The sequence below is a fragment of the Triturus cristatus genome, chromosome 2_2 (genome assembly GCF_964204655.1).
Source record: "Triturus cristatus chromosome 2_2, aTriCri1.1, whole genome shotgun sequence".
NCBI lineage: Eukaryota > Metazoa > Chordata > Amphibia > Caudata > Salamandridae > Triturus > Triturus cristatus.
The window spans coordinates 1,166,239,251-1,166,266,164 of record NC_140582.1 but is presented as its reverse complement, the minus strand read 5'-3'; the positions used below and the strand labels follow the sequence as shown (position 1 = coordinate 1,166,266,164).

At 45.2% G+C, this 26,914-nt stretch overlaps 1 protein-coding gene across 1 annotated transcript in view; it reads right to left on the bottom strand.

Annotated features, from left to right (window-relative positions):
* The window catches only part of NAGK (N-acetylglucosamine kinase), a 198,854-nt gene that overhangs the window by 71,449 nt on the left and 100,491 nt on the right, over positions 1-26,914 (bottom strand). Inside the window, exon 6 of the mRNA XM_085642711.1 lies at positions 20,446-20,558. Coding sequence (XP_085498837.1) covers positions 20,446-20,558 — 113 coding nt within the window. The remainder of the gene's footprint in view (positions 1-20,445; positions 20,559-26,914) is intronic.

Here is a 26,914-nt window from a genome sequence, read left to right as displayed (position 1 = left end):
GTATAGGTCGTCCTGAGGTACATTGGGTATATCAGGGTTATTGTAATCCTCCCATGGATCTGGGGTCCCTGGTGGAGTGGGATCCATTGGGGCGTCCGCCGGGTAATTGTCCGGGTCCCCATCATCCGGATCTGGGGATGGGGCCGGATCGTAGTGAGGTAAAGGTGGCGGAGACCTGTGAGGTGGAGGCGGTGGAGGGGGTAGGGGAGGCGGTGGTGGGGAGGGCACTCTGAGGGGAGAAGTAGCGGAGTCCTTCCTTTTGGGTGGAGGAGGAGGAGCCGGAGCATCAAGGCGTCTTTTCTTGGTAGTTAAAGTCAAAAGCCCAGTCTTTGGATCTTTGGACAAAGTCTTTTGTAAAGGGTCTGGTGTAAACAGAGCCAACGGTGTCGAGTCGTCTGTCGGCACCGGTGATTTCGGAACCGGGGGTTTCGATGGTCTGTGTGCGCCATGCTTTTTTGAGGTCTCCGGGTGTTTCGGCGTCGAATGATGTTTCGGCGCCGGAGAGACAGATTTGTGTTTGTGTTTGGTCGGCACCGAGTGTCCAGGCTTCGGCACCGGTGGTTTCGGAGTCGAGCTGGATTTTGCAGTCTTCGGTGCCGGATGCTGTTTTTCGGCACCGGGTGTCGGCTGGCTCGATCCCGAGCTGCCATGAGACTTTGGGTGCTTCGACACCGGGCCCGAAGGTGGGGTGATCGAAGTTTTGGTTTTGGTTTTGCCCAGGCCGGCAGGCGAGGGAGTAACCTGAGTCTCTTTGGTTTTCGGCGCGGGGGTGGGAGGGGGCATAGTACTCACGGCCCGCTGCGCTGGTGTAACGTCCTCCACGTCGGAGTCGTCGGCCTCGGAAGCGCTGACGACGTCTTCCTCCTGCTCGGTGTGTGTTTGCCCCGAAGCTTCGGCGTCGTCTCCGAAGATGTCCGGTGGAGCTGCAGAGGATGAGTGCGCCATGGTGCGTCGAGCTCTTCGATCTCGGATGGTCTTCTTCGATCGAAAAGACTTGCAGGCGGGGCAGTCTCTAGCCTCGTGTTCCGGAGAGAGGCAAAGGTTACACACCTGATGGAGGTCGGTGTGGGGAAATTTAGACCCACATTTTGGGCACTTTTTGAACGGAGTCCTTTCCATCGGCCGGGACCGGAGTCGCGGAGGGCCCGAAGGCCGGTGTCGATGTACGGGATGGAGAAAAGTGCCGCTTCGAGAGATGAAGATGATGAAGGAACTCGAAGAATCGAGGATTTTCCGTCGAGGCTGGAACCGTAGAAGTTCGAAGCCGGAGCACGAAGTATCACATCCGAGCCCGATGGCGGAAAAAAAACAATCTGAGGATGGAGCCGAAGCCCATGCGCAGTACGGACCGAAGGAGGAGTCACCAAACTCGTGACTTCCAAAGACTGTCCAAGAAGACAAACAAACTGCAAACATCCGGGCCCAACACCAGATGGCGACCTATGCTAAGTGTACAATCTGCAGCTCATATGCCTCGAACATTTAGTTCATGTGAGACGGCAGGATCATGACCTACCAACCAATCTTTCACAACAGTTAACTGGGTTGCCCAATAGTAAAGGTGTATTTCCACCATACTCAACCACAATCATCAGCCGATTGAGTACATTCATCAAACACAATTGGTGAAAGATTCCCTATGCATTAGCGGGAACCATTGTAGAAGATGCTAAACAAATGTGTAGGGATCTCGTAGAGATAATTCTGCAGTGGGTAAAGGACTCTAGGTAATGCAATCATTTTGAGTAGAACTACTCAGCTCACAATGTTACTGGGCAGGGTTACCAGGCAGTCCACTTCATCCGTTTAAGCCCCTATGTATTCCAACGTAAAGGTATCATATTAGGTTTCCAAAACAATCCACGGTCTCTGGTAACATTTACCCCATAGGTAGAAAATAAATAACTTACCTCTAACTGTTCTAAGGGTATTGGTATTTTTCATACATTCGCATGCCTGAATCAGTCCCAGTCTAAATGGGAGTCCCACGGTACCATCAGAAAGAAGTGCAATTTTAAGCATAGCCTGGAATGGTCATAAAGTCTTCACTTTATGAACAAATCTTCGTCATTTAAAAAAAAAAGACTAAACTTTAAGGTTTAACCAATCAGATTGTATCACCCTCTTGAATACTCCTCTAGGAGACTTCTGTCTCTCAGATTTTCAAAGCAGAAGTGTGAATAAGTACAATATCAAAGAGAAGGTGAGCCTCTCAGGGGTGGAGGATGGATCAAATGAGAATCTAAGGAAAGATACCAATACTGGAGCACGACAGTTACAGGTAAGTAACTTATTTCCTTGCACCAGTATTGGATCTTTCATAGATTCACATGCTTGAGTCAGATTGAATAGTTAAATAGGTAATGTTTTTGTATGATCAGAATAAATGTGTACACATAGCTAAACATATAAAAGAAATAATGTGCGTAACACATTTGAGGATTGTGGCGAACACTTACTGCGATGACTCACCTTTACTGGAAGAGATGCTGCAATACCACTTGCCTACTCCCGCATCTGCGTAAAGGTGTGTCCATTCTTTTAGGTTGCTGCACTGCAGATATCTTGGATAGACATATTGGCAAATAGCGCTGTCGATACACTTCTGGTTGAAAAGCTTGTACTCTTGTTTGCAGAGGCGTGCCACTTTTCTGATGACAAAATTGTATGGCTTTGAATATCCATTGCGCAATGCTCTGTTTCAAGAGTGGATAACCTTTTCTAGGAGCATTGTATGCAACTAATAAGTGATTGGATTTGCAGAAGCATTTTATTTTGCCATGGTAAAATTTGAGACATCTTGACATTCAAGGAATGCAATGCCTTCTCTGCTGCAGTCTTGGGATCTGGGAAAAAGTCTTTAGAAGTATTGTTTCATTTAAGTGGAAATCTGATTGGACTTTTGGAAATAATTTTGAATTTGTTTGTAGAATTACCCTGTTGTTCCTGAATTGTAGGAAAGGTTCTTGAATGGTGAAAGCCTGTATTTCCGCCAACCGTCTTGCTGAGGTCAGTGCCAACAGGAGTGCAACTTTACAAGACAGAAATGTAAGGTCTGCTTCGTGGATAGGCGCGAATGGGCTTTTCATTAGTTGGGAAAGCAGTGCTCAGTTGCCAGAGTGAGGGAGGATGCCTCACTGGCAGGAAGACCCTTTAATAAACCTTTGAGAAATTGAATGATGAGTCTCCTAGATCACAACAAAGTTGTTGTCAAATGATTTCTTCTGCTGTAGATGATACTGGGTGCAAACTGAACCGCTGACAACAATGCAGAACCGATTCCATTTAAGCCTGTAAGTCTAGTTTGTACTATCTGCACGAGCCTTGGCTAAAATAGCCCTGCATTCTCCTGGGATGTTTAGAAGCAAAAATGTATTGAATTCAGGAGGTAGGCTGACAAGTGTAAGAATTTCGCATTCGGGTGAAGACAGAAGTGGTTGCAGTTGGATGTGATGCATCTCTGACAGGCGAAGTAACTCTGTGAATCAATGTTGTCGTGGCCGCTTTGGAGCAATGAGAATGACCCTGCAAGGATCAGCCTACATCTTCATGAGAACCCTTGCGAGGAAAGGAGGCAGAGAAAGAAAAAAAATTAGGCAGAGATTCCGGACCATGCAATCGAAAACGTATTCACCCACAATCCCGGTTGAGGATGCCAGCTTTCGTAGAACTGACATTTACGGTTCTGGGGTGCAAACAGGTCCAGATTCGGTTTGCCCCACTGATTGAAGATTTTCTCCAGGACGTCACTGTTCATCTCATATTCGTGGCAAGCAGTTCTCATCCTGCTTTGAGTATCTGCTATAACATTCTGCTTCCCTGGCACATGTTTTGTCTTCAGATTCACCAGATGATGAATCGACCACTCCCAAATTCTCTGAGATTCTTGGGACAGCGCTTGAGACCTTGTGCCACCTTGCTTGTTAATACAGTGCATGGTCATGGTGTTGTCTGTGCGGAATAGCACTGCACAATTTCTTATCCTGCACAGGAAGGTTTGTAAGGCCAGATGTACTGTCTTGGATTCTAGCAGGTTGATGTGAAGAAGGAGCCGAGATGGCTCCCATTTGCCACGGACTTGGAGGTCTTGCAGATGAGCTCCAAAGCACTCTAAGGAAGCGACTGTGGTGATGTTCAAACAGGAAGCTTGCAGTATGAATGACAGACCTACAGAGACATTTTCCTCTTGAGTCCACCAAGATAGAGATGTGCACATTCCCATGGTGACATGGATGGTATCGTCGAGAGAGCCTTGTGTTTGGATCCACGGCCTGTCCAGCCCATCTTGCAACTGTCTTATTTGCAGGCGGCAGAATGGAACCAAGAGAATGCAGAGGACATAATCCCCAGCAGGGATTTTTACAGGCAAACAGAAAGGGACTTTTTCTTTACACTAGATATGCCAAGAGCATCAATCTTTCTGCTGTGGGATATGCTTTGTTCAGCACTGTATCCAGTGCAGCCTCTAACAGTGTTATCTTCTTGGATGGCTGAAGGGTTGACTTCTGCAGATTCAGTTGCTGAAAAGGCACTACCAGTGCCAGGCACTTTGTGAGAATACGAAGGGACTATTTGAGGCTGAATGGGAGGACTTTAAACTGATAATGGCTGCCCGCTACTGTGCATCTTAAATATTTTTGATGGTGTGGGTGTATCGAGACATGAAAATATGCACCCTGGAGATCTAATGTTGTCATGTAATCTCCCTGGTTTAGAAGCTGCAGGATATCCTGGCGTGTGACCATGTGGAATGTCTGTTTCCTGAGATATTTGTTGAGTTTCCTCATATCCAGGATAGGTCTCCATTCCCTTGACTTCTTCCGGACTAAGAAGAAATGGGAGTAGAAACCTTTTCCCCTCTAATTTTCAAGGACTCATTCGATGACCCTTTGCTAAGCATGGTCTGGACTTCTAAACTGAGAAGATGCAGATGTTGGTCTGGGGACTTCTGGGGCAGAATCGGAGGCGAATTTCGAATTAATTCCAGTGTGTGGCTGAATTGAATGTGATCCAACACACATTGGTCTGTTATTTTCTACCATTCGTGCCGGTATTTGGAAATTTTGCCTCAGAAGTATTCTGCAGGGGATGGGGTGTAGCCAGTGCATGCAGTTCATCGAAGTCCTGTGTCTTTTCTCTTTTGACCCAACTTTCCTCTTTGGGTTTGCCTAGTGCAGGGTGACTGAGGGGGTTGTTGGCACTGCTTTCGAAACTGTTGTGACCCAGCTTGGTATGATAGGTACCTGTATTGCTGGTAGCCTCCTCTGTAGAATTGCACCCTCCCTCATGCTCCACAAAAGGGTATTTTACGATACTGCAGGGTACCGAATGATTTGGAGGTATCAGTGTCTATGTTTATTGGTTGGAGGGCTTCGTCAACATGTTTCCCAAACAGGGCTTCACCTTCATATGGGAGGCCCAGGATCTTACTTTGCACCTCCGGTCTGAAGGAGGTGGCCTTCAACCATCTTTGCCTCCATAGGAATGCAGAACCTACCAGTTGTCGAAAACCTGATTTTGGAGGAGGCGCGCTCTCCCTTCTTTAAGATCTTTTTGGCTTCGGCATTTACATCGGAGAGACGGTCAAGATATGGTGCAATGTCCGACCGCATGTGGCGGTTATATTTCCGAGCACTCCCAAAGATTTCACTGCTCACATGGTGAGTGCTGACATTGATGAGAAGTGTTTGCCAATGTTGTCAAGGCACCTACACCCCTTATCAGGGGGCTCGGATATTGGCACAGATAGATTTTTGGAATGGCGCTGGGCCGCTTGAGTGATCACAGAGTCAGGTTTTGCATGATCAGTGAGGCAGGCAGGAGAATCCTCAAGCGCTTTATATTTTTGTCCATGCGTGGCAATACTGCAGCCACTGTGGCTGGGGTTTTCATGCCTTTTATCCCCTCTTCTCAGAGGTCCATGATGGATATAGCCCTGATGCTCTTCCTGAAAGGTTCCTTGAAGTCATGCAGGAAGCAATAAGTTTGCTTCATTGTCAAGGAAAGATCAAACCTCTTTGCAACTCTGTCTATGATATTATGGATCCCTCCTATGGCTTCAGGGGTTGAATCGGTGGGTGGTGGTGTTGGGGACGACAGTATTGGAATGAGGTAATCATTCCACTCAGTGTGGACATTACTCTGTTACCCCTCTTCCCTGTCGTCCTCTGAAGACAAGGCATCATACATAGGCACTTTTGTAAACTGTGGGATATGCCTTGTGGGGGCAGCTGCTGGCAAATTTCTCGGGGTTTGTGGAGTAGAAAGTTGAATTGGAGGAGTCTTTGGAGAGGGAACTGCTTACTTGGAAAAAGAGGTTGTCGGCGGAAAGCATTTTGGTGGTCCGCCAGCATCAGTTGTAAGCCTGAAATCAATGAATTTGGTAAGCATACCACTTCTTCCTGATACTTTTGTTGGTAATATAAGTCCTCTTGTCAAGGGGGATACTATTCATGGCCATAGTAGCCTTCTTCCTCTTCATCATCATAATGTTGATATTTTACATACAGCTGTATCGCACTGCGTGCGACCCCAAATGAACCATCATCCTCTGAATCATCCAGTAGATTTCCTGAAATTTTTCCCTTGTCACCGATGTCATCGAGGCCATCGACGGTGGCTTTACGGGCACTGCCGATAGGATTGATTTCACCTTTGATGGTGTTGATGACGAATTAGAGGCAAGTTTGACTGTCGACAGGCGCTGCTGACTGTATCGTCAACGGTGATCCGATCACCGTTTTCCACGGCATCGGCACCGCCGTATTTGTTTTTGTCATTGACGGCATAGTAGACGATTTCCTCATCAAAGATGATGGGCTTACTGATTATTTCTCCGTCGACGGTGCCGAAGACGGTTTTTTGAACTTGTGGGAAATCTAAGGTACAGGAGGCTCAGACCTTGATTTTTCCGGCTTTTCTGAAGAGAAAAAATTACTTTGTGTGTTTTGGAATGTTCGTCTGAAGGACTACATTCCCTGTGAGATGGTTCTGAAAGACTTCGCTCCTTGTGAGACCCACAGTGGGTCTTTTTTAGTACATTTCCTGGGAGGGTCTTGAGAAGAACGACCTTCTGACCTCTCCTTTTATGAACTTTCCTGGAGGATGAGGAAGAATCCTCACGGTCATCCTCTGGAACAGGGCCCTTTCTAGACTTTTTTGGGGAGCCACAGCAGTAACCTTCCCTCTCCGTCCTTTAGGGTTTTGAAAGAAAAGGTACAACATACCGTATAATCTTTCACTTTGTGGGCTAGGTAGAGGCAGTAAATGCAATCTTTGTGCTGATCTTCTGAATGAAGCCTTTTCTTGACACAAACTCCGCATGTTTTAAAAAGACCTTTCTTTGCTTGCTCTGACATTGTAGAGTCAGATCTGAAGCAGCTGGTAATTAGTAGTATAAGGTAGATGGAAATAACTCTCTGACTACTGGAAATAGTTGACCTGAGCAGAGTTCAGTGGAGAGTCCCTAACACAACGTGCAGTAGAAAATCTGATCTGAGAGACATAAGCCTCTGAGAGGAATGTTCTAGAGGGTGCTACAACTTGATTGGTTGAACCTTAAAGGTTAGTCTCTTTTTCAAAATGACAAAGATGTGTTACTAAAGTGAAGGTTTTATGAAGGCCTTTCCAGGCTATGTTTAACATTACACTGCTTCCTTATGGAACCGTGGGACTCCCATTACGACGACGGGGAATGATTCAAGCATGTGAAGCTATGAAAGATCCAATACTGGAACTGCATGCAATTTGGTCCTCTCTAAAGTGTGACAATGATTGATTTGCTCAAGTTGATTGTTAAATCGGAGGCCTCCTTAAAGATATCAGATATTTCCATAAGTCTTTGATCCGTCCACCTGGGGTATCGCAAGAAAAAAGGCATAACATCTACATAGAGAGACTTTCATACTTCCACACTATCTTGCTAAAAGACCTGCACCAAGGGATCGATTTTGATCCAGTACATTGCTGAGACAAACAGCATGTCTGATAAGGGACATCCTTGTCTAGTGGCCCTCAAACCAGATTAAACACCATTGATGTGGTCTCTGGTACATTGATTAGACGAAAGGGTCCTGAGGTAGGTTAGGAAACATGGAGTGTAATCCCCCTTGCACAGAAACTGGAAAAAGTTGTTCTTGTTCACATAGCCAAATACCACTCCAAAGTGACTAAACACAGCTGCATACAAGTGCTACTTCTGCATTCTGATGTTTATTCCTGGTCTCTTTCCTTTTCCACGCCGCCTGAAGCGGAGTGTGAATAATTATTGGTAACAGTGTGCTGATCAATAACCAGGTTTTTTTTTAGATGTCAGAAATAGGCCACTCCACAGAAATGGAAACTCAGTAAGGAATTCCTAGCCTGTAGAACCAAACCAGATTTCAGACTGCCTCTGGAAACTACACAGCTCTCATGTCACTAGTAGGGGGTGTTGGCTTCGGATGGATACTGGAAGGCGCACCAGGTGACATCACAAAAGCCATATAGCACCAGCCCAGTGCAACAACAATTTCTAAAACTTTGAGGTGAGAGGTATGTTGAGATCGACATATAAGTGCAGTAACAAAAATAAAAGTGGAATCTGATTCACTTTCCCTATAACATCCATTAAACGGGAAGGCAGGTGGGTCAGTGGGGAATCTGCAGATATAGTACTCACCAGAAAGATAGTTACTGCAGGTAAGTAACTTTTTCTTCAGATGAATACTTCTCCCTGCAGATTCCCACCTGCAGAACATAGTATAGAGCAATACCGTGCCTAACGAGGAAACTGAAAAGATTTCATGTCCACGCTCAGTGTCCAGACATGTAGGCGGAGGCTCAAATGTAAGCGAGATTGGGGTGGAGAGCCATTACCCCAGACTGGGAGAGAAGTCATGCCTGAACGTTAGGTGAAGCAGAGGACATGCGGAGAAGTGCAGAAGGTCAATATACCACACACTTCTCAGCTAATCCGGGGTGATGGGAATGGCTGAGGGGGTTTTGGCAAATCTTCAGCAGAACCAAGGGAACAAAGTGAGGAGGTAGAGGATGTGGGAGGGGGTGGGGTGGTTGGGAGCGTAACGCAGCTGAAAATTCCACCACAACTAAAATAGGTTCCCAGAGAGTCCCCTCGATGGATAGTGGAGGGCGTAGAACTGCGGGTATTGAGCATATTCCATCCGAGGAGGCAAACAAGTCCACATGAGGAGTGCCCCACTGGGCAAAGATATCTTGGACTAACTTCTCGTGTTCTGCAAGATAACACCGGCTCAGGTTGTCGAATCTGACATTCAGAGACCCCGCTAGGTGATTGGAGGTGAGCCAGATCCCTTGCCGGTGTGTCCAAACTCAAAGCTTCCAGACAAAGGAGTGGAGACCCTTCTGTTTGTTCACGTACCACATCGCTGTCATGTTGTCTTTCAGAATCTGGACAGACCGACCTTAGATGGAGGAGTGGAAGGTCTTAAGCGCCAGCCGAATCACCCAGGCTAATGTGAAGGGCTGCTTTTTTGGAGACCAAAGGCTCCCCACCCCAGCGTTGAGGCCTCCGTCACTACAGTAGTCACGGTCGGGGGGAAGGCTGGGGGGGGTGGAGTAAAGACCACCCCTCAGCTCATGTTCGCCTTGTTCTCCCATCAAGTCACTTCTGCTGCAGTACTGTGGGAGACCATGAGGGAATCTGGCAGTTCTCTCCCGTACTGAACCCTCTGAAAGCGGAGGCACCACTGTAGGGCCTTGTGTGCCAACGTGAATGACTGACTAGGAGAATGAAGGAAGCTAGCAGACCTAGGTATCTAATGACTCTCAGGACTGGGACTATCGAACCTTGCTTAAAGATGGGATGTTTTCAATTCTCTAAGGTGGAGGAAAGGTGCAGAGAAGGCTGGTATCCAGAACTGACCCTTTGAACCGAAGTTGTTGAGAGGGCTACAGGTGAGATTTGGCCTAGGTGATGGAAAAGCCCAAGTCATACAGCAGACATACTGTTGACTACAAAGGCGCAACACCACCTCTGGAAAACAAGTTTTGATGAGACAGGTGCTGAGACTAAGCAGAAAGAAAGTATTGCAAACTGGTATTGCTTAGAACCCACCACAAATTGCAAGTATTTCCGGTAGGACCGCAGGATAGGAATAGGTAAACATGCATCCAGCAGGCTGAGCGACCATCGAGCCTCCAGGCTCCAACAACTGTAGACCTTGAGCTAGGGTCAGCATCTTCAACTTTTCCTTCTGGAGGAAAAAGTTCACACAAGTTCCCTGAGGTCCAAAATCAGATGGAGACTGCCTTCCTTATTGGACACCAGGAAGCAACATGCGCAGCATCCTTGGTCCTACTCTTGTTCTGGCACGAACTCCACCTCTCCTTTCAATAGGAGTGCTGTTGCCTCCTGTTGCAGAATGACCAAGTGATCCATAGGGAAAGATCCATTAAGTAGGCTTGAGCGCCCATCGAGAAGCCTGAAGTCCTGAGCCAGACAAGCCGTCTAATGGTTACCGAAATGCCTAGGGATCAGGTTTCTCAGTCCGCTGTAACTTAATGATATGACGAAATGCATTCTGGCCATCTATAAGGACCTCCAGCAAGTGATCTCGCAGGGTCTCATCAACATGCGGAACAGTCTGTACCATTGCCAGCAAGGTATGGACGTATTGTGCCAACAGGCATTCAGATTTTTCAAGGCCATGCTCTTTATTCCTTCAGCTTCCAATCGCTTGGACTATGTATCTGCCGGGTTAGAGGGGAACATTCCTTGAAACAGGACAGAGGAGAGGGATGCCTGAATGAAAAGGCTCTCTGGTGATGGGTGAGCAGAAAGAAAAGTCGGGTCTTCCGGAGCACAGAAGTAAGTCTGGCTACTTGTCGATTTGCCAGGGGGACAGAAGTTGGCTTTTCCCAAGCCACCAAGATGTGATCTAGCAAGGCCTTGTTGAAAGGCAACAAAGGTTTGGAGGATGATTGAGCAGGGAGGAGAATCTCAGTTAAGACATAAGTCTTGTCACCAATTGTTGGGATTTGGAGATCAAGAAATTCTGCAGCTTTTATGATGACCGAATGAAATGAAAGTACTTCTGGAATAGAGGGGCCCGCATAGCCACTTCTGGTGAAGTATACAGACTACTTGCAAAAGATAACCCAGGAATATCAAAGGGATTTTCTGTAGCTCCCTCCTCATACAAAGACAGAGTCAAGACCAAAAATTGGTATAACTTCTCCCTAAAAGATAACCCAGGAATATCAAAGGGATTTTCTGTAGCTCCCTCCTCATACGAAGACAGAGTCAAGACCAAAAATTGGTATAACTTCTCCCTGTAGCTTTCTTCTTGGGGTTCAATTTAAACCTATCTTCGCAATCTGTGTTGGAGAGGATCTACAGGTGGATGAGGAGATGGAGCCGCCTGTGGCTTTAGTGCAAGTGGTATCTATAGCATCCTGGTAAGCATGTAGCTGGTCACTGGGATGAAAGTCGGAGTCTGTACCAATGGGACCGGGTCGACGCCAAACTGCGCCATGAGCATGAACATGGGGCCTGGTTGATTCCTGGCCAAGATGCTGATCATGGTGTTCAGGAAGGCCCCGGGAACAGTGCCTGGAGCAAGGAGCTCTGCCAGAGTCAACAAATGCAATGGGCATTGGGTCCAGAATGGAGGAGGCCAGCACTAATAAAGTTGGCTTGCCAGGTGCCGGTAAGTCGAAGTCAGGGATCGGGTCCAGCTGAGGAACAGGCACAGAGATGCCCAGAGTAGGTTCATGGGCTTCAAGGGAACTAACTCAGACTCCGAAAAGATCCTGTGGGAGTCTCAGGCAATCTAGGAGACTTACCTTTCCTAGAGCGCTTCTTTTGTTTTTTCCTCCTGGTTTCGGATGAGGAACTCAAAAAAGGTTGAGATCGATGACAATAAGGTCTTCTTTTATCACGAGTCCGCACTATGAAGAGGCTTAGCTTTGCGCTCCTTAATGGCTTTCTGGTTAATGCTGAGGCAAGGGTCACAATGTTGAGAATCGTGGTCAGAGCACAAGCACCACAGGCAAATTGCATGGGGGTCTGAGATGGAATTCTGTCTTTGGCGGTCCCTACAGGGCTTTGAACTAGAACGCTTGAGTGGAGACATGATACTGCAAGAACATTTTTAGTGTAAGAAAACTCAACTCTCAGGGGAGAGCGAGCTCCAGATCTGTGTTGAAGGCGTGGAAGAAAGGGAATTGACGCTTGTGAGCTGGGGTGGGCGCTGTATGGCTTTGGTAATGCCACTGGACGCCACTTCCAGTGCACATCCGAAGACAGCACCTCCTACTGGTGGTGTGAGAGATTTGAAGTTTCTGGATTCAATCTGGTGCCTGGGTTTGTACTACAGGTGAAGAATCTGCTGGCAGAAGTATCCATCAGAAACCAGTCACACATGTCCTGGTCACCAGCAAGCTGGACTATGGGAACTCCACTACACTGGGATCAACAAACAACTCATCAGGAGGTTGCAGACCATTCAAAACGCGTGACCAGAATCTCTCTCAACCTCCCTCGCTGCACACACAACACACCTTAATTCAAGGGGCTATACTGGCCTCCCATACACAAACAAGCACAATTCCAACTCTGGACCAACACCCTCAAGGCACTATATAACTCAGGCGCTGCACACCTCAATAATCGTATCTGCTTTCAAAACCCTTCCAGATGCCTCCGCTCAACCGAACTTAAACTGGCACACATCCCTTGCATATGGAAAACCATATCCATTGGTCAAGTCTTCTACATTGTACTAATGCTTGGAATGCATCTTGTTACATATCAGTGCCTCCTACTCACTTTTTGAGTTTCACATGAAGCAGAAGGCCTGGATCTTCGAATAGCCCCTCTGTCCACCCTAGGAGTGGCTAGACTCTAACCACCACTGCGCCAGGATACCCTACTGGGTGATTTCGGGTTTTACAAATTAATACAACATTTTAAAGAGGAACACTAGGATGGATGCACAAACAAAACATGTTTTCAATGCTTGCAGATGAGTCTGCATGGGGAGTGTGCACTTTTTTCCCCCACTATGCACTGCTAAACACGTCACAGAGGAGTTATGCACATGGTCCTAAGAAAAGTGTAAAATAGTTGCCCCTCACGCTTGCTCCTCAGAGAGAGACATGCTCAGCACATTGCTCCTGCCCCACATATTACTCTACATCAGTGCTTCCGAACCACAACCCAATTTTTAGAACGACAAATTTTCGCAAACCACCTACCTTCAATGGGCATAAGGTGGGGCCATTTTTGAATGCAACTAAAGCAATGTGTGGTTGTTCATTGTTATTTACAGAGCACATTTCCCATTTGAATGGGCACTACATTTGCACAGACGTACAGTTTTACTGCTAAAAACTATATAGCACACACATGATAATGTGTGGAAACTGTGTGTCTGTTAATATTTATCATTTGAGAAACACCAAGTAAAGTGCCCTGAGCTGTTTTAATCCTATTAAAATCTCGGTTTCCAGCCCACTTCAGAATTACAAAAAATGTACAAATTTTTGCTTTCCTACCTGCTGAATGCATACAGTTAATTTGCAGATATTTACATTTTGGCACGCGTTGAAGAAAAAAAAGACCTACTTCCAGCCTTTCCTTAAACACTCCCTGTACTCCAGCAAGATTGTCACATAATTCTCTTTGAAAACTCTTCTCCTTTTGCAATTAGAGAAAGATAAGTAAACACCAATCCCTGTGCTAAAAAACATAAGAACCAACTTTCCAGAAGACACAGCCTAACATTTGACCTCTGTCCTTGAATCCTTGAAGCAGGGCAAATGTGACATGATCAACACAGAATTTAAAAGCATCTTTATATGTTGGTCAGACTTTCCCGATCCACCAAAAACCAGCTCACGACCTCCAGTTGGGAAAAGGCTTCTCTACACTTCTCCAGCTCAACCAGACACAGCTCTGTCCCCACAACACACTGCATCAGACTGCTTTTCACCGCGAAACTGCACTCATCCCAGTAACGCACTGCCTTTTCCCCCTTTCACACATTCATGCATACATGTCATACATTTATCCGCCTAGAAATCAAATTTATCATCCATCTGTCCATGCACTCATCTCTTTACTCATTAACACACTCAGTAATGTATCCATTCATCCTCTATGGACTCCTCTTTGTGTTTACCCACTCACTCATCCACATATGCTATCTTACCAATCAATAAATATGCACTTATACTTATTAAACAAGGATTGGCAAAGTCAATAGGTTTCGCATAAGTGACACCTATTGGCATTGTATATGTTTTTTAGGCAAGTAGCACCGCAGCCAGTGCTTCAGTGCAACATGTTTTATAAATATTGACAAAGCCAATAGCAATGTATGTAATACATGTAAGAAATTGTGTTATTAGTTCTGCAGGATGTGAGGCCTGCACAAGTAATAGGTCCCCAATTATATCTTACTGAGAATGAAGCATCCCATTGTAGCACTCGACGTTTTTAGGGCAGCCAAGCAGAGCTTTATAAGGTGTACTCTGAGGAAGTGCTGTGGGCGAGTAATGTATAATTGTGGGCATGCAATAAATAATAGAACTAAATAAATTATTTTCAAGTTTGTGTTTTTTCTTTGAAAACAGAAAAGTATGTTTATTATACACACACACACTACTAAACAGTATGTGTTAAATTAGAAATATGTACATGAGGTAGACAGAAATATTGTTTGGGATCTTTTCACTTCACATGGGTTATGACCTCCACACTCAATTTCCCCCTACTATACAATATAGAACAGTCTGATGTAAGTATTGTTTTGGTGAGAAATGTAATAGTTGCCAAATATATATATAAAAAAAAATAGATTTATGACCCTCCAGGAAGTTGAGGTATAATAAATAAATTCAACAGCTAAATATAAGTTAACATACAAATAAATTAATCCATTGTAAGAATCACCCTAAAATGTAACATACTATTTGTTACGACAATTATTGATTCATTGGACTTTTGGATCCATAAAGTTGTAACAGGGGCCACAATGCAGTCGCATGCAGTGCATTTGAAGAATGTTAAAACGGGCAGAAAATAAGAAACACTGTACGATGATGGACAGTTACTTACAGAATAAACACACACATATAGAAAACAATGGTACAAAATTAGCGGACCTGAAGTCATATGTGCGCACAATTGCCACAATGCATTTACACAAAATGCACTTCATAATCGTAAATGCGCTTCAACAATTAATAAACACACTGGACCTCGAAAAAGCCTTTGATTGTCTAGAATGGGGATATCTTGCGGCGGTGCTGTCGCGCTACGAGTTAGGCTTGGGATTTCTACAGATCGTTGCGCTCTTGTATAGGTCACCCACAGTGAGGGTGAAAACTGGGCCCTACATCTCTGTAGCGATCCCAATCTGTAGAGGTACCAGACAGGGGTGCCCGCTTTCGCCACTCCTTTTCGCGCTTGCAATTAAGCCCCTCGCAGCGACATTGCGTGCGACATTCGGAGAAGGCATCCCCCTAGGGGACGCGATGCATCAGGTGTCGCTATACGCAGACGATCTCATGGTGCTCGTTAGAGATGTGGGTAACATCCCGGGCAATCTCGAGCGGGTGCTGCTCGACTTCGCCGCTCTCTCATGCCTCAGGGTGAATGCTACCAAGTCTTGCCTTTATGCGTTCAGCGGGGATACCCCAGATCCGGGCTATGCTCTGGATGGCGCGCGTGTGCAGTGGAAAGCGGATACCTTCCGATATTTGGGGATTCAGATTTACCGTCAGCTGGCGGATCTCATTGAGGGCAACCTAGGTAGGGCAGTAGCAGCGATAAAATCCCAGATGCGATTTTGGACCACACTACCACTCACGGTCACAGGCAGGATAGCCCTGTCCAAGATGGTGATTCTCCCTCGCCTCCTGTACTACTTTGCCAACCTGCCAATATATGTCCCGGCGGCCTTCTTTGTCCCACTCACGCAATCGCTCCGTGACTTTATCTGGGGTAGTGCGAGACATAGGATGGCTCTGCCCAAGCTGTACTTGCCCACTGACCAGGGAAGTCTGGTTGCGCCATGCTTCGAGCATTATTATTTGGCTGCGCAGCTACAATGGATAGCCCGCTGGCTGGCAGGCAGAGGCCTTGACGACACTGCAACCACGGCGTCTCCCCTTTCTCTAGCTGACATTATCAAGCTATTCCACCCCGCAGCGTGGGCCTCAATGCCTACACCACTTCTCATGGTGGTGGCCTACAAAAGCTACCGCTGCAGTCTCTACCTCACTAGAACCCAGGTGCCTTATGCCCCGGCTATACCACTGGAGGGCTCCCCTAGTGGGCTGGGGGCGCTCACCGCTCTTACACTGGCGGAATGGCATGACGTGGACATTCAGACCCTGGGTGACCTTTATAGGGACGGTACACTCATGACATTCGAGTCTCTGGTTGACGAGGTGGGTTTGCCACCTGGGCAATTCCTCAGACATCGCACCCTGATTGCGATGTTGACCGCCAGATGGGAAGACATGCAGGTGGAGCCGAGTCAACACCTGACCATGCAATATCTCCATGTTATGGGAAGGGGTAGACATCTGATTCGGTGGTTTGTCGCCTCCCTGCGCACACATGCAGCGGTTGGTCTGGAACTGCTACGCCGCAAATGGGAGGTGGACCTAGCGAGGCCACTGGGTGACAAGGAATGGGGCGCGATGCTACAGAGACCAATACGCATACCTCGAAACATGCGGTTCCGCCAAATACAGTTGTTTATACTCCATAGGGCATACCTCACGCCCGAATTGATTAACAGATACTTTCATCGTACTGACGCGGTTTGCCCTCGCTGCGCGGAGCAGGGAGTCGGGATTGTACACATGCTGTGGAGTTGCTGTAAGGTGCGCCCATACTGGGAGTCGATACATGGGGCGCTGCGGGCGTGCACGGGCAGCTCCATACCACTTGAGTGGTCCGTTTACCTACTGCATCTCTTCTGCAGAACGCCATCTACGAAGGTCACCTCCCGCTTTCTCGACCTGGGGCTGGTGGTGGCTAAGCGGCTCCTCACCAAACGCTGGAAGGCGCCGGACCCACCGCATGCAAGGGCATGGTGGTACTCGTTCCAGGTGTGGGCCAAGGCGGAAGGACTAACTCTCCTGAGAGAGGAAATATTGGGCCTCCGGAAGATCCCTATCACAACACAATGGGAAGGTCTTTTGCAGGCCTTGACACAGCTTGAGGGAGACACTGCGGAGGAGCATGCCAACCAGGGGGGTGGGACCTTACTGGAAATCGTTGAGTAAGCTAATGTGGATAGTTTGCCCACCACTCAGTTGGCGCTGTGTTGCCTGATGTTTGGAGCAGGCGGCACTGGGCTGGCAATGTGGTGATGCCTGGTCGGAGGGAGTCGGGGGTGAGAGGGCGGGCGTCATTGGGGAAGTGCGGTGGGATGTGGGGGGGGAGGGGAGAGAACATCTGCATGTCGGACTTTGCTGCTGTTCTTTGTTTTTTTGGGGTCTTCTGAAGTTCTGCCCTTTCATGTTCTGTTCTTACTATCTGTATAAATAAGTATCCTGAAGACACTGCGTAGACTCTATGCACCACACTAATGGATCCATACCACCAAAGCACATTAACGGATATTGTATTGCAATCTGTATTGCCATTACATTCTTAAGGGCCCCTCTAAGTGCTGGTTGGGGGGGTTTTTCCTGATTCACGGTACTGCTCATTTGATTTGTCTAATGCTGTGTGGTGTGGGTGATGTTCATAGTTGACTATTGCCTGTTTGTAAACGGTAAACTCTGCAAATCAATAAAAGAGATTAAAAAAAAAAACAATTAATAAACACACACCCACTCTCTCCATGTCGCCTGAGACACAGGATATTGTGCAATAGAGGAAAGGGAAATGCTGCTATGTTTTAGGTAAATCGTGTTTTTAAATGGCATGTAGTATGCTTTCAAATGGCCGCTACAGAAATATTCCGCTACCTCCAGATCAAGCATGCACTCATGGCCGCCGTCTCACGGGGCGCCACCCTCCCAGAGGCCTCGCCGTTAGAGGATAGGCTGCTTACGGAGCGGATCTATACGAAAGCTATATCATTAACTTCCGGGAAAATAATTAACAATCAGATAGACCCTACACAAATTCTCAGTGAGAAATGTCAAGCAAATATTGGAGACCTAGATGATAAGGATTGGCAGGAAGTGCTAGAGTCCCTGCTGGAGGTGGGCGTGCCCTCAAGATTGCGGCTGGTGCAACTCAAGGTACTTCACAGGATATACTTTACCAGGGAGGTGCTGGTTAAGATGGGGAGGGAAGACACCCCATTCTGTGTGCAGTAATGTGGAGACATAGGTACATTCTTCCATACGATATGGGAATGACAACATATTGAAACATATTGGGAAACTGTTATGGATACGATAACACGGGTCAGTGGGGCGCCAGTACCACTGGAGCATAAGAGGTCTACTAAACATATGGGAAGCTACTTATCTTAGCCGTAAGGCCCAAGACTGGGCGACATTGGGTATAACAATAGCAAAACGTAATGCCGCCAAACACTGGGGAGCGCAGGAGATACCAACGTATGCAGAATGGCGCAATGACATGGACTGAGCTATGGTGGCCGAAAAAGCGGTGTATATAAACAGAGGCTGTCCAAAGAAGTAGGAGCAGGTGTGGGAGGGTGGAATAAATTCAGAGGAAATATCTGTACCCTGCCACCGGACAGATTCGAAACTGAAGATAGCGAATGATATATTGTACTAAACAGGGGTAGGGGCTTTCTTTTTAAAAAGAAGGCATGTAATATACACCTAAAAGGAAAATGCTCACAATAAAAGAGAAAAGTGGCAACTGAATATGTTAAATTTAAAAATCACCTCACAGGCAAGCTTCGAATAGACCAAGTGGCCCCCAGCACACTATTAAAACAACTAATCCGAGGATATTAGCTGGCCCATATGGATTAAGCTTGAAGCATGTTGTTTGCACATCAACAGCCAAATGCAGAAATACTCCGAATACAGATCAAGAAGCATTCTTAACACAGGTCTCTCGAGCGCTTTCAGACTGGTCACACTTCCCATGGTTATTGGGTGGAGATTTAAATGCGGTATTTGATGTATATCTTGAAAAAAAGAATTAAACAAAAAACAACAACAAAAACGGCCAAAAGCAGAAATCAAGCACTGCCTATACTTTAAAACATGTTAAACGCTGGCTGGTTCTTTAGTGTGAAGAGATGATATCGAGTGCTGTAATGCTGTTGGGCCACACTGAAAGAGCCGTTAAGACTGCGAATTGCAGAAGATCAAAAGATGTTAGGGTGACACCCACGTGGTTTCTGGTTTGCAAATTTATCAGCCCCGTCTGTAGTACCACACCCAGTTCCCATTGTATAAGCATTGTATTGGGGAGATGAATAATAGTCGCCAAATATTATAAAAAATAGATTTGTGGAAGTCCAGGAGGTTGAGGTAGAATAAATAAACACAACAACTGACTAAGTTAACACACATACAAAACTAGAAATTAAATAGATCCATTGCAAAACTCAACCTAAAATATACAATAATGTTTATTTGTTATGGTCGTTATTGATTCAATGGACTTTTGTATCCATTGATTCGGAACTGTGCCCCACAATGAAGTCACTTGCACTACGTTTTAAGAATGAAAAAACGTACTGGTAAAATTAGTGAAAAGAAACCGTTAATTAGAAAATAACAAATGCATAAAGACAGAGGCACAAACTGCATTTGGAATCAACAGACCTGAAGTAATGAGTCAACAATCACAAACTGGAAAATGGGTGCCGAAACGCGAACATGCTTTCCCATTTTTAAAGTTGTAATCTCTATACCATATCCTTACAACAAATCTCCATACAAAGAAAAAACAAAAGTCCATATAAACACACCGAGATTCGCACATTCTGTCCCATTTTCAAAGTCAGAATCTCTATACCATACCTCCGTAACAAACGTCTACATAAACAAAACAAATTATGGGGCACAGAAGCATAGCTACAAAAAAACATGCAGTAGCAGACCATGCTTGTATACAAAAAAAGTAGTATCTCCAGCAAAAAAAAGCACCATATGAAGACTCCAAAAAGAAAAAGGTACTTGGTACATGCTCCAAAGAAAAAAAACAAAAAACTCACGAGGGAAGATAAAGGGAGTCAGGAAACCTACAGGAAATCGCATGCAATTACCAATGGATAACAAGTAAACGAGAGTGAAAGTAAGCCAACAAATGCTTATTATTGGGGGGGCTTGGAGCCCCTTTTTAATATTTGTTTTTTTTATTTACAAGAGATTTCGCAAGAGCTGTGCAGGTGAATCCTAAAAAGCAAATTCTATTGGGTTTGTCAGTGCTTGTTGTATTGTTCAGTTTACGTCTATTTAATTCTTATGGATTTTGGAAATGTACATGTGACCCAAACTCAAAAAGAACAACGAGCCTACCTGAAAGTAGTCGAACATGGCTTGTTTTACATAGACAATGTCATAAGGTGGAACTACAAGATTGTCCATGCCGTCAAACACCATCTTTACAGCTTGGTGTGCAATCCAAAAGGCTACAGGGAGACAAAAAAAGCACAATCTTGACATAAAATAGAATAAAACATAAATGATGTGTAGTTTTAAGAGAGTCCATATAAAATTACAAATTGTCCTGATTTTGGATAAAATGCACATCACGGTCAAGCTTGTAGGATTGTGCACTAATTTAAGGCCATACCATGTTAACTTTAAGATTACTTTTCTAGCCCTCTTATAAATGGAGCAAATGTATATGATTCTTGAAACTTTGGAATTGAATAACCAATAAACCTGGTGCTATTATTTGAATCAGTTGAATGCCCGCACTTCTGACTCTCTTGCTATGGCCAAGCGATCAGCCACAGTATGCTGCATACAAATGCTCTAAGGAGTAAATGAACTTGGGTAATCTAGGGGGTGTACACCTACAACCAGATGTGCCTTCTTCCCACTCAACAACTGCTCTCCCAGTGTCCCTAGGTAGGGGCCATATGAAATTAAATGAGGCATTTATAGAGCACTACATATACCTGGAGGTGTCCAGGCGCTATCTTCAGAACAATGGGACTGTGTAAGATTAGCTTGGACTCACCCTCTAAAAAGCCAAGTCTTCAGACCCTTTCTGAATTTTAACAGATTGGTTCCCTTTTTATAGTATTGTTGGTATGGAATTCCAGAGTCTAGTCGTGGTATGGGTGAAGCTCGCCTCCCCCCCCCCACCATTTGACTCTACGTGATCTGGGAGTGACAAGGTTCCCCCAGTCTGCTGACCTAAGTGGCCTAGCCGGGGTATATAGCTTCAGATATCGTGACATCTGTAACAGCCCTAGTCCATGCAATGATTTGAATGCTGTGCATAAGGTTTTAAACTGAATACGCTTAACAACTGGCAGCCAGTGCAATTGAATCAAGGTCTTGGTGGCGGAGTCATATCTCGAAATCCCCATAAGAATTCTAGCTGCTGCGTTTGGTGCCATCTGGAGCTTATGGATACTTAGCTTAGTTGCACTGGTTAATAATGCATTACAGTAGTCTAGCCTAGATGCAATTAATGCAGTGATCACTGTATTTCTCAAATCAAAAGGAATAAGAGGAAGTATTTTCCTCAGAACCTTGAGAAGAAAGAAGCAAGCAGAAGCGGTGTGGTTGATTTGACCTTCAAATGACAACCTGGTATCAAATAGTACACCAAGATTTTTTACATTATTTGACGGGTTGGCAAATGGCCCAGTTGGGAGGGCCACCAACTGTCTGTCCAGATTGATGAGCTATTCCCAAAAAGAACTTCGGTCTTAGATGAATTAAGTTTTAGACAGTTGTCTAGCATCCAATTGCCTATATGACACATACAGTCGTGGAATCTGACTACCGTTGACTTTGCTGGACTATTAATTGAATCAATTATCTGTGTGTCGTCTGCATAGGACACCAGAAAAAAGCTGTAGCTTTTGATTAATTTGGCCAGAGGGATGACATACAGATTAAATATTGACGGGCTCAGGGAAGATCCCTGAGGTGCTCCACAGAGAAGTGAGAAGGAAGGGGGGGGGAGGGGGGGGACGTAGTCTCCAAGAGCCTCTGCTTGAGAGCGATTTGATAGGAAGGAGCTCAGCAGAGAGAGCGCTTTGTCTCTGATCCCGAGTGAAAGTAGGCGGTCGACCATGGTTGACCGCGTTGAAGGCCGCTGATCGATCTAACAGGATCAGGGCTGCGCTCCCCCCACCATCCAAGGTTTGTCTGAACTCTTCAGTGGCAGTGATCAGGGCTAGCTCTGTGCTATGATGGGCCCGAAATCCATATGGCGATAGATCAAGAATAGCATTATTGGAAATTAAGGTAGGTAATTCCATATTGATGGCTTTTCCTATTACCTTTGAAGGGAACGGAAGTCTCGAAATTGGCCTATAGTTCAGGGTAGCATTAGCATCCAAATTGGATTTTTTCAAAAGTGGCAGAATGAAAGCTTTTTTCCATTCATTGGGAAAACACCCTGTCGGGAACATTAGATTAAAAATAGGCATGAAAGAAGCGGCTATGATCTTTGGTGACAGATGTAGAATTCCCAGGGGACAAGGGTCAGGGGGAGATCCTGATTGGACTCCTGAGATCAGCTTTAGAATCTGGTCCGAGGTTAAGGTGGTAAACGATGAGAGCGTCAGATTTGCCGGGCCGCATTGAGCGATAGATGAATAAGATAGTTTGCACAGTTGAGACAGAGTATGGGCCGAACGATTGTCTTGCAGTACAAAAGCGTTTTAACAGATTTAACTTTGTGCTGAAATGTCACGGGTAGCGAGTTGCAAAATTTCTGGCTAGCTCTAAGATCATGTGGATCCGGACGTTTTGAGAGAATTTTAATCGTGGCAAAAAAAAGTTTGAGAAGCCATTCTCTGCTTCCTTTTTTTCCATAAAGTAGGAAGTCTTTCCTTCAGGATTAAGTTCTTATAAACTTGAGTGGACATTCTATATTCCGATTTTGTGTGAGGGTTATCATCTAATCTCCATTTCCTTTCTAATCTTCGGCATATTTGTTTTTGAGCTCTAAGTGATACGTTGAACCAGGGTTCCGAAGGTGAAAGCCTGGGAAGCCGACGGCTAACAGGAGGAGCTAGTTGCAAGATTGTGGAGTCAAACCAGGAGTGATAATTCACTACTGCGAGTTCTAGTTCAGGAGGTGTCTCTGGCAAAGATTGAGTGAGCAGGGTTAGTGGTAGTTCTGCTCATATCTTGTTCCATGGCAGACTGGTGATTGTCTTTCCCTGGTGCTTAGCAGACAATTTTTGTGGAGGTGAGATTTTAAACAAAATTGCCTAGTGGTCAGACCATATTAGGGGAAGCAAACTAGTCCATTCAAGGGTGGGATTGTCCAGAAAGATCCCATCCAGACAATTCCCCGCAATGTGTGTTGGCCCCTTTACAATTTGATTTAGTCCTGCGCTGGCCATTTGATCAAGAAGTTAATCTATCACAACTTGACCAGGACAAGGCCTCTGGTACTAATAAAACTGCATCACTACAACTTTCTCTTAATCAATGTTCTGCAACTTTATCTCCTTATCTTAAAGAATATCCTCAAACCAAGACACATGTAGACTGTTAAACTACACCTATGCCACTCCCAACCCTATGGTCGCACTTCACAATTTGATATAGTAGACTGTACAAATCTTTCACCCTGGTGTGCTAAGTTTCACTCGTGCCCTTACTCATTCCCCTGACTGTCAAGAAAATGCTTGCAACTGTATATACTCACATAGTCTGATGCACTGTGTGAATACACTTTCAAATACATTAATTTTGCTTCTCTATACCCTGTTTCTTACATCTTTGGTTCGTGTTTTTTTTTTTAATTAAAAATCTTTTTGTTTTTTAAATAAACAACATTGGTGTGAACCAAGTCATGCTCAGTTAAATAACAAAACACGTTAAATTCCAAGTGGTTTAGATTACCCCTCTAAACATAGGAGAATAAGACATCGCATTTGTAGTATAATAAGATTGGCAAGCTTGCCCACTTGCTGTGGTCCTAAGGTTCTATCTGGGTCCCTTTTTCCGCTGTGGCTCTCACAACATTATAAAGTTTCAGGAGTCCAGTTCAGTCTCAGAGTGTGATGGGTTCTCAAGCCTTCCAAAGCTAGAAAACCTGATTGAAAGTAGTCCATCCGAGGTTTCCACATGGCCTCAAATCTCTTACTCATGTTGCGCAGTTTCTGCATGATCATTTCCACAGCCATAAATGTCCAAAATCTCTTGGACAATTTTGTGCTATTTGGTGCCACATGGTATTTTGCAGTGAGCTAATTCCTGCATTGGCTTCAGTAGCATTAAAGACTGGATTGTCCATGCTCACATTGTGAGGCTTTTCCACTGCACCCAGGATTTTAATTAGAGGGTCCTGAGGTACTGGGAAGCCAGCAACCTTCTTTACATGGTTTGACACTTTTTACATACAGTTCAATCTTTGGACAGGACCACCATAAATGCACCGCCATCCCCTCCATACCACACCCACTACAGCACTTGTCACAGTGCGGGAACATGTGCTCGACTTTGCACAGGTTTTTCCTGTCCTGGACACTAGGAGTAGTCTTCGGGATATCTGCCCACAGACCCTCACATTCTTCTTGTGACATCACCTTCTCAGCAGCATGCTCCAATTGCTGCGTGAATGACCACTTTTAGTTATCTGGAGCAGATGTGAAAGTAGCATAAATGGAAGACACCAGGTATTGTAAGGTCTTAAACGTATTTTAAAACAACGTGAGGTCCCTAGTTCCCGCATTCTTGTTTTGAGGGAGGCCAGTGTCTAGGAACTAAGTTGAAGATATCAGTGTCTCTCTCCTTTCCCAACCCCATAATGGAAGAATGTAATCTTCTGAATGTGGATCAGGTTCCTCATCATTATACAGTCACCCCTTCGGTTTGAAAATTGTTTCTCATCAACGGTCAGGCTAAAATTTGAATCACCATGTACGAGAGTAAACAGGGGATGGAATGAGGAAATTCCGCCTCAGTTCTGATAAGATTGTCCCATACTTCCATGACTGGCCTGATTATGGCTGATGCATGTGCCATGGCTGGTCTTGCTCACTTAGGAAACCATAATACCTCCCAGGGTGGCCTTCCCAATATTTTCCATTTCATCAAGGGCCAGTTTTTCTCGGTTTCCGGGAGATACCACTCGAAGTCCACCCACAGTGGAGCTGCCATATAGTACTTCTCATTGTCAGGGAGACCTATTCTCCTGGACTTTGGCCCACAATGCATAATCTTACATGAGATCCCTGGCTTGCTGTTTTGCCATATACATTTTTCAAAAGGGAGTTTGCAAACGTTTCAGCTCTTGTTTAGAGGTTGTCACAGAGGGAGTTTGAAAGAAATACTGCTTTTGGGTAATTGAGTAATCTGGATACTCATTGTTTCCGACTTAGTAAAGTTAACCTGAAAGTCGGACAGCTCACTGAAATTCTGTATTATCTGAATTATTGCGGGTATTGAAGTTTCGATGCTCATCAGAAGAATATCATGGGCAAAAAGGTGTATCTTATGAAATCCATTCAGCTAACCTCAGAGGTCAATCCAACCTGCTGGGCTGGAGGCTCGTTCAAGTGGGCAAATAATTAGGAGGATAGTGGACACCTCTGGTGTGTCCCTTGGGAGAGGCGAACACTCTCTGCTTTATCCCCAATGACTATGTCCTGCGCCGAGGGGGCCACATATCCAGAACTAATGTACCTCTACATATAGGGGTCCATTCTGATCCTCTCCAAGACTTGCTGCAAGAATACCCACATTGGGATGGATGTCCGGTTATATTTTAAAGTAAGATGCAGGACACGCAGAATAGTATTGAACTTCTGTCTCTTTCTAATAAACCCTGACCCATTGGGGTTCACCAACTAAGGTCAATATCCCTTCAACCTGTTGACCAGCATGTGCATTAATATAGATCCTTATTGTTTTTTCCATAGAATGTGTTTTAAATACAGTAGTGCTCTTTCTGAGCGTCTGTCGGCAATAAATCTAGTTGGCGCCTCAATTTTGCCACTTCCCTCATTAATGTGAAGTATTTCCTTTTCCTATGTTGTAGTGGTCGGTTAGTTCTTCCTTGAGACTAATTTTGGAGAGAGCAAAGTTCAGGTGCTGATGTGCTCTAATCAATATCATCTTGCCCCAAGGCACTGCCTTAAAGGCGTCCTAAATAACATAGTAGGTGGGGTTGATACTTATTGGTTAAGCTCGAAAAAAGCATTTTATCTTTTCTCTCTTTTCAGTTTAGTTCTGTTTATTAGTTAATAAAAACCATGAACATAAACATTTCAGACAATTACAAGATCTCCTTTTCATATAATCAGTCTTTCAGAAATATTGGCTCAAACCAACACATTCTGATATCTACACATTCCACATACCCTGTGACCCCAGACCCCGATAACGGATGCATGGTCTGAAATTGAATTGTTTAAGTATGCAGTGTGCTCATGCTCCATACCAAATTGATCCTAGAATAGGATCTGTGGCAGTGTGAGAAAGAGGCAAACCACTTCTCCAGTGGGTGTCTTGAGTAAAGTATACATGAGTCCTAGATACAATATTGGCAACTATGGGCAATGAGACATCCCCCTCATGAATATCTATCTAGAGGGTATTTAATGAGAGCAGTATTATGGACGAGATTGAAGTCCCCCATCTACATCACTTTCTCACGGGTGTGGTCATTGAAAACATCTAGGATTTTAAGCAAATGGGGCTCCTGCTGCACATTCTACAAGTATGACACCGTCATGCTAACGTCTTGTGTGCGCGGTTCACCTAGAATTATTATGCATCTCCGTTCTCGTTTGTCTATGATTGCTTATAACACTTCGATGGTTATCAATATGTGAAAGTG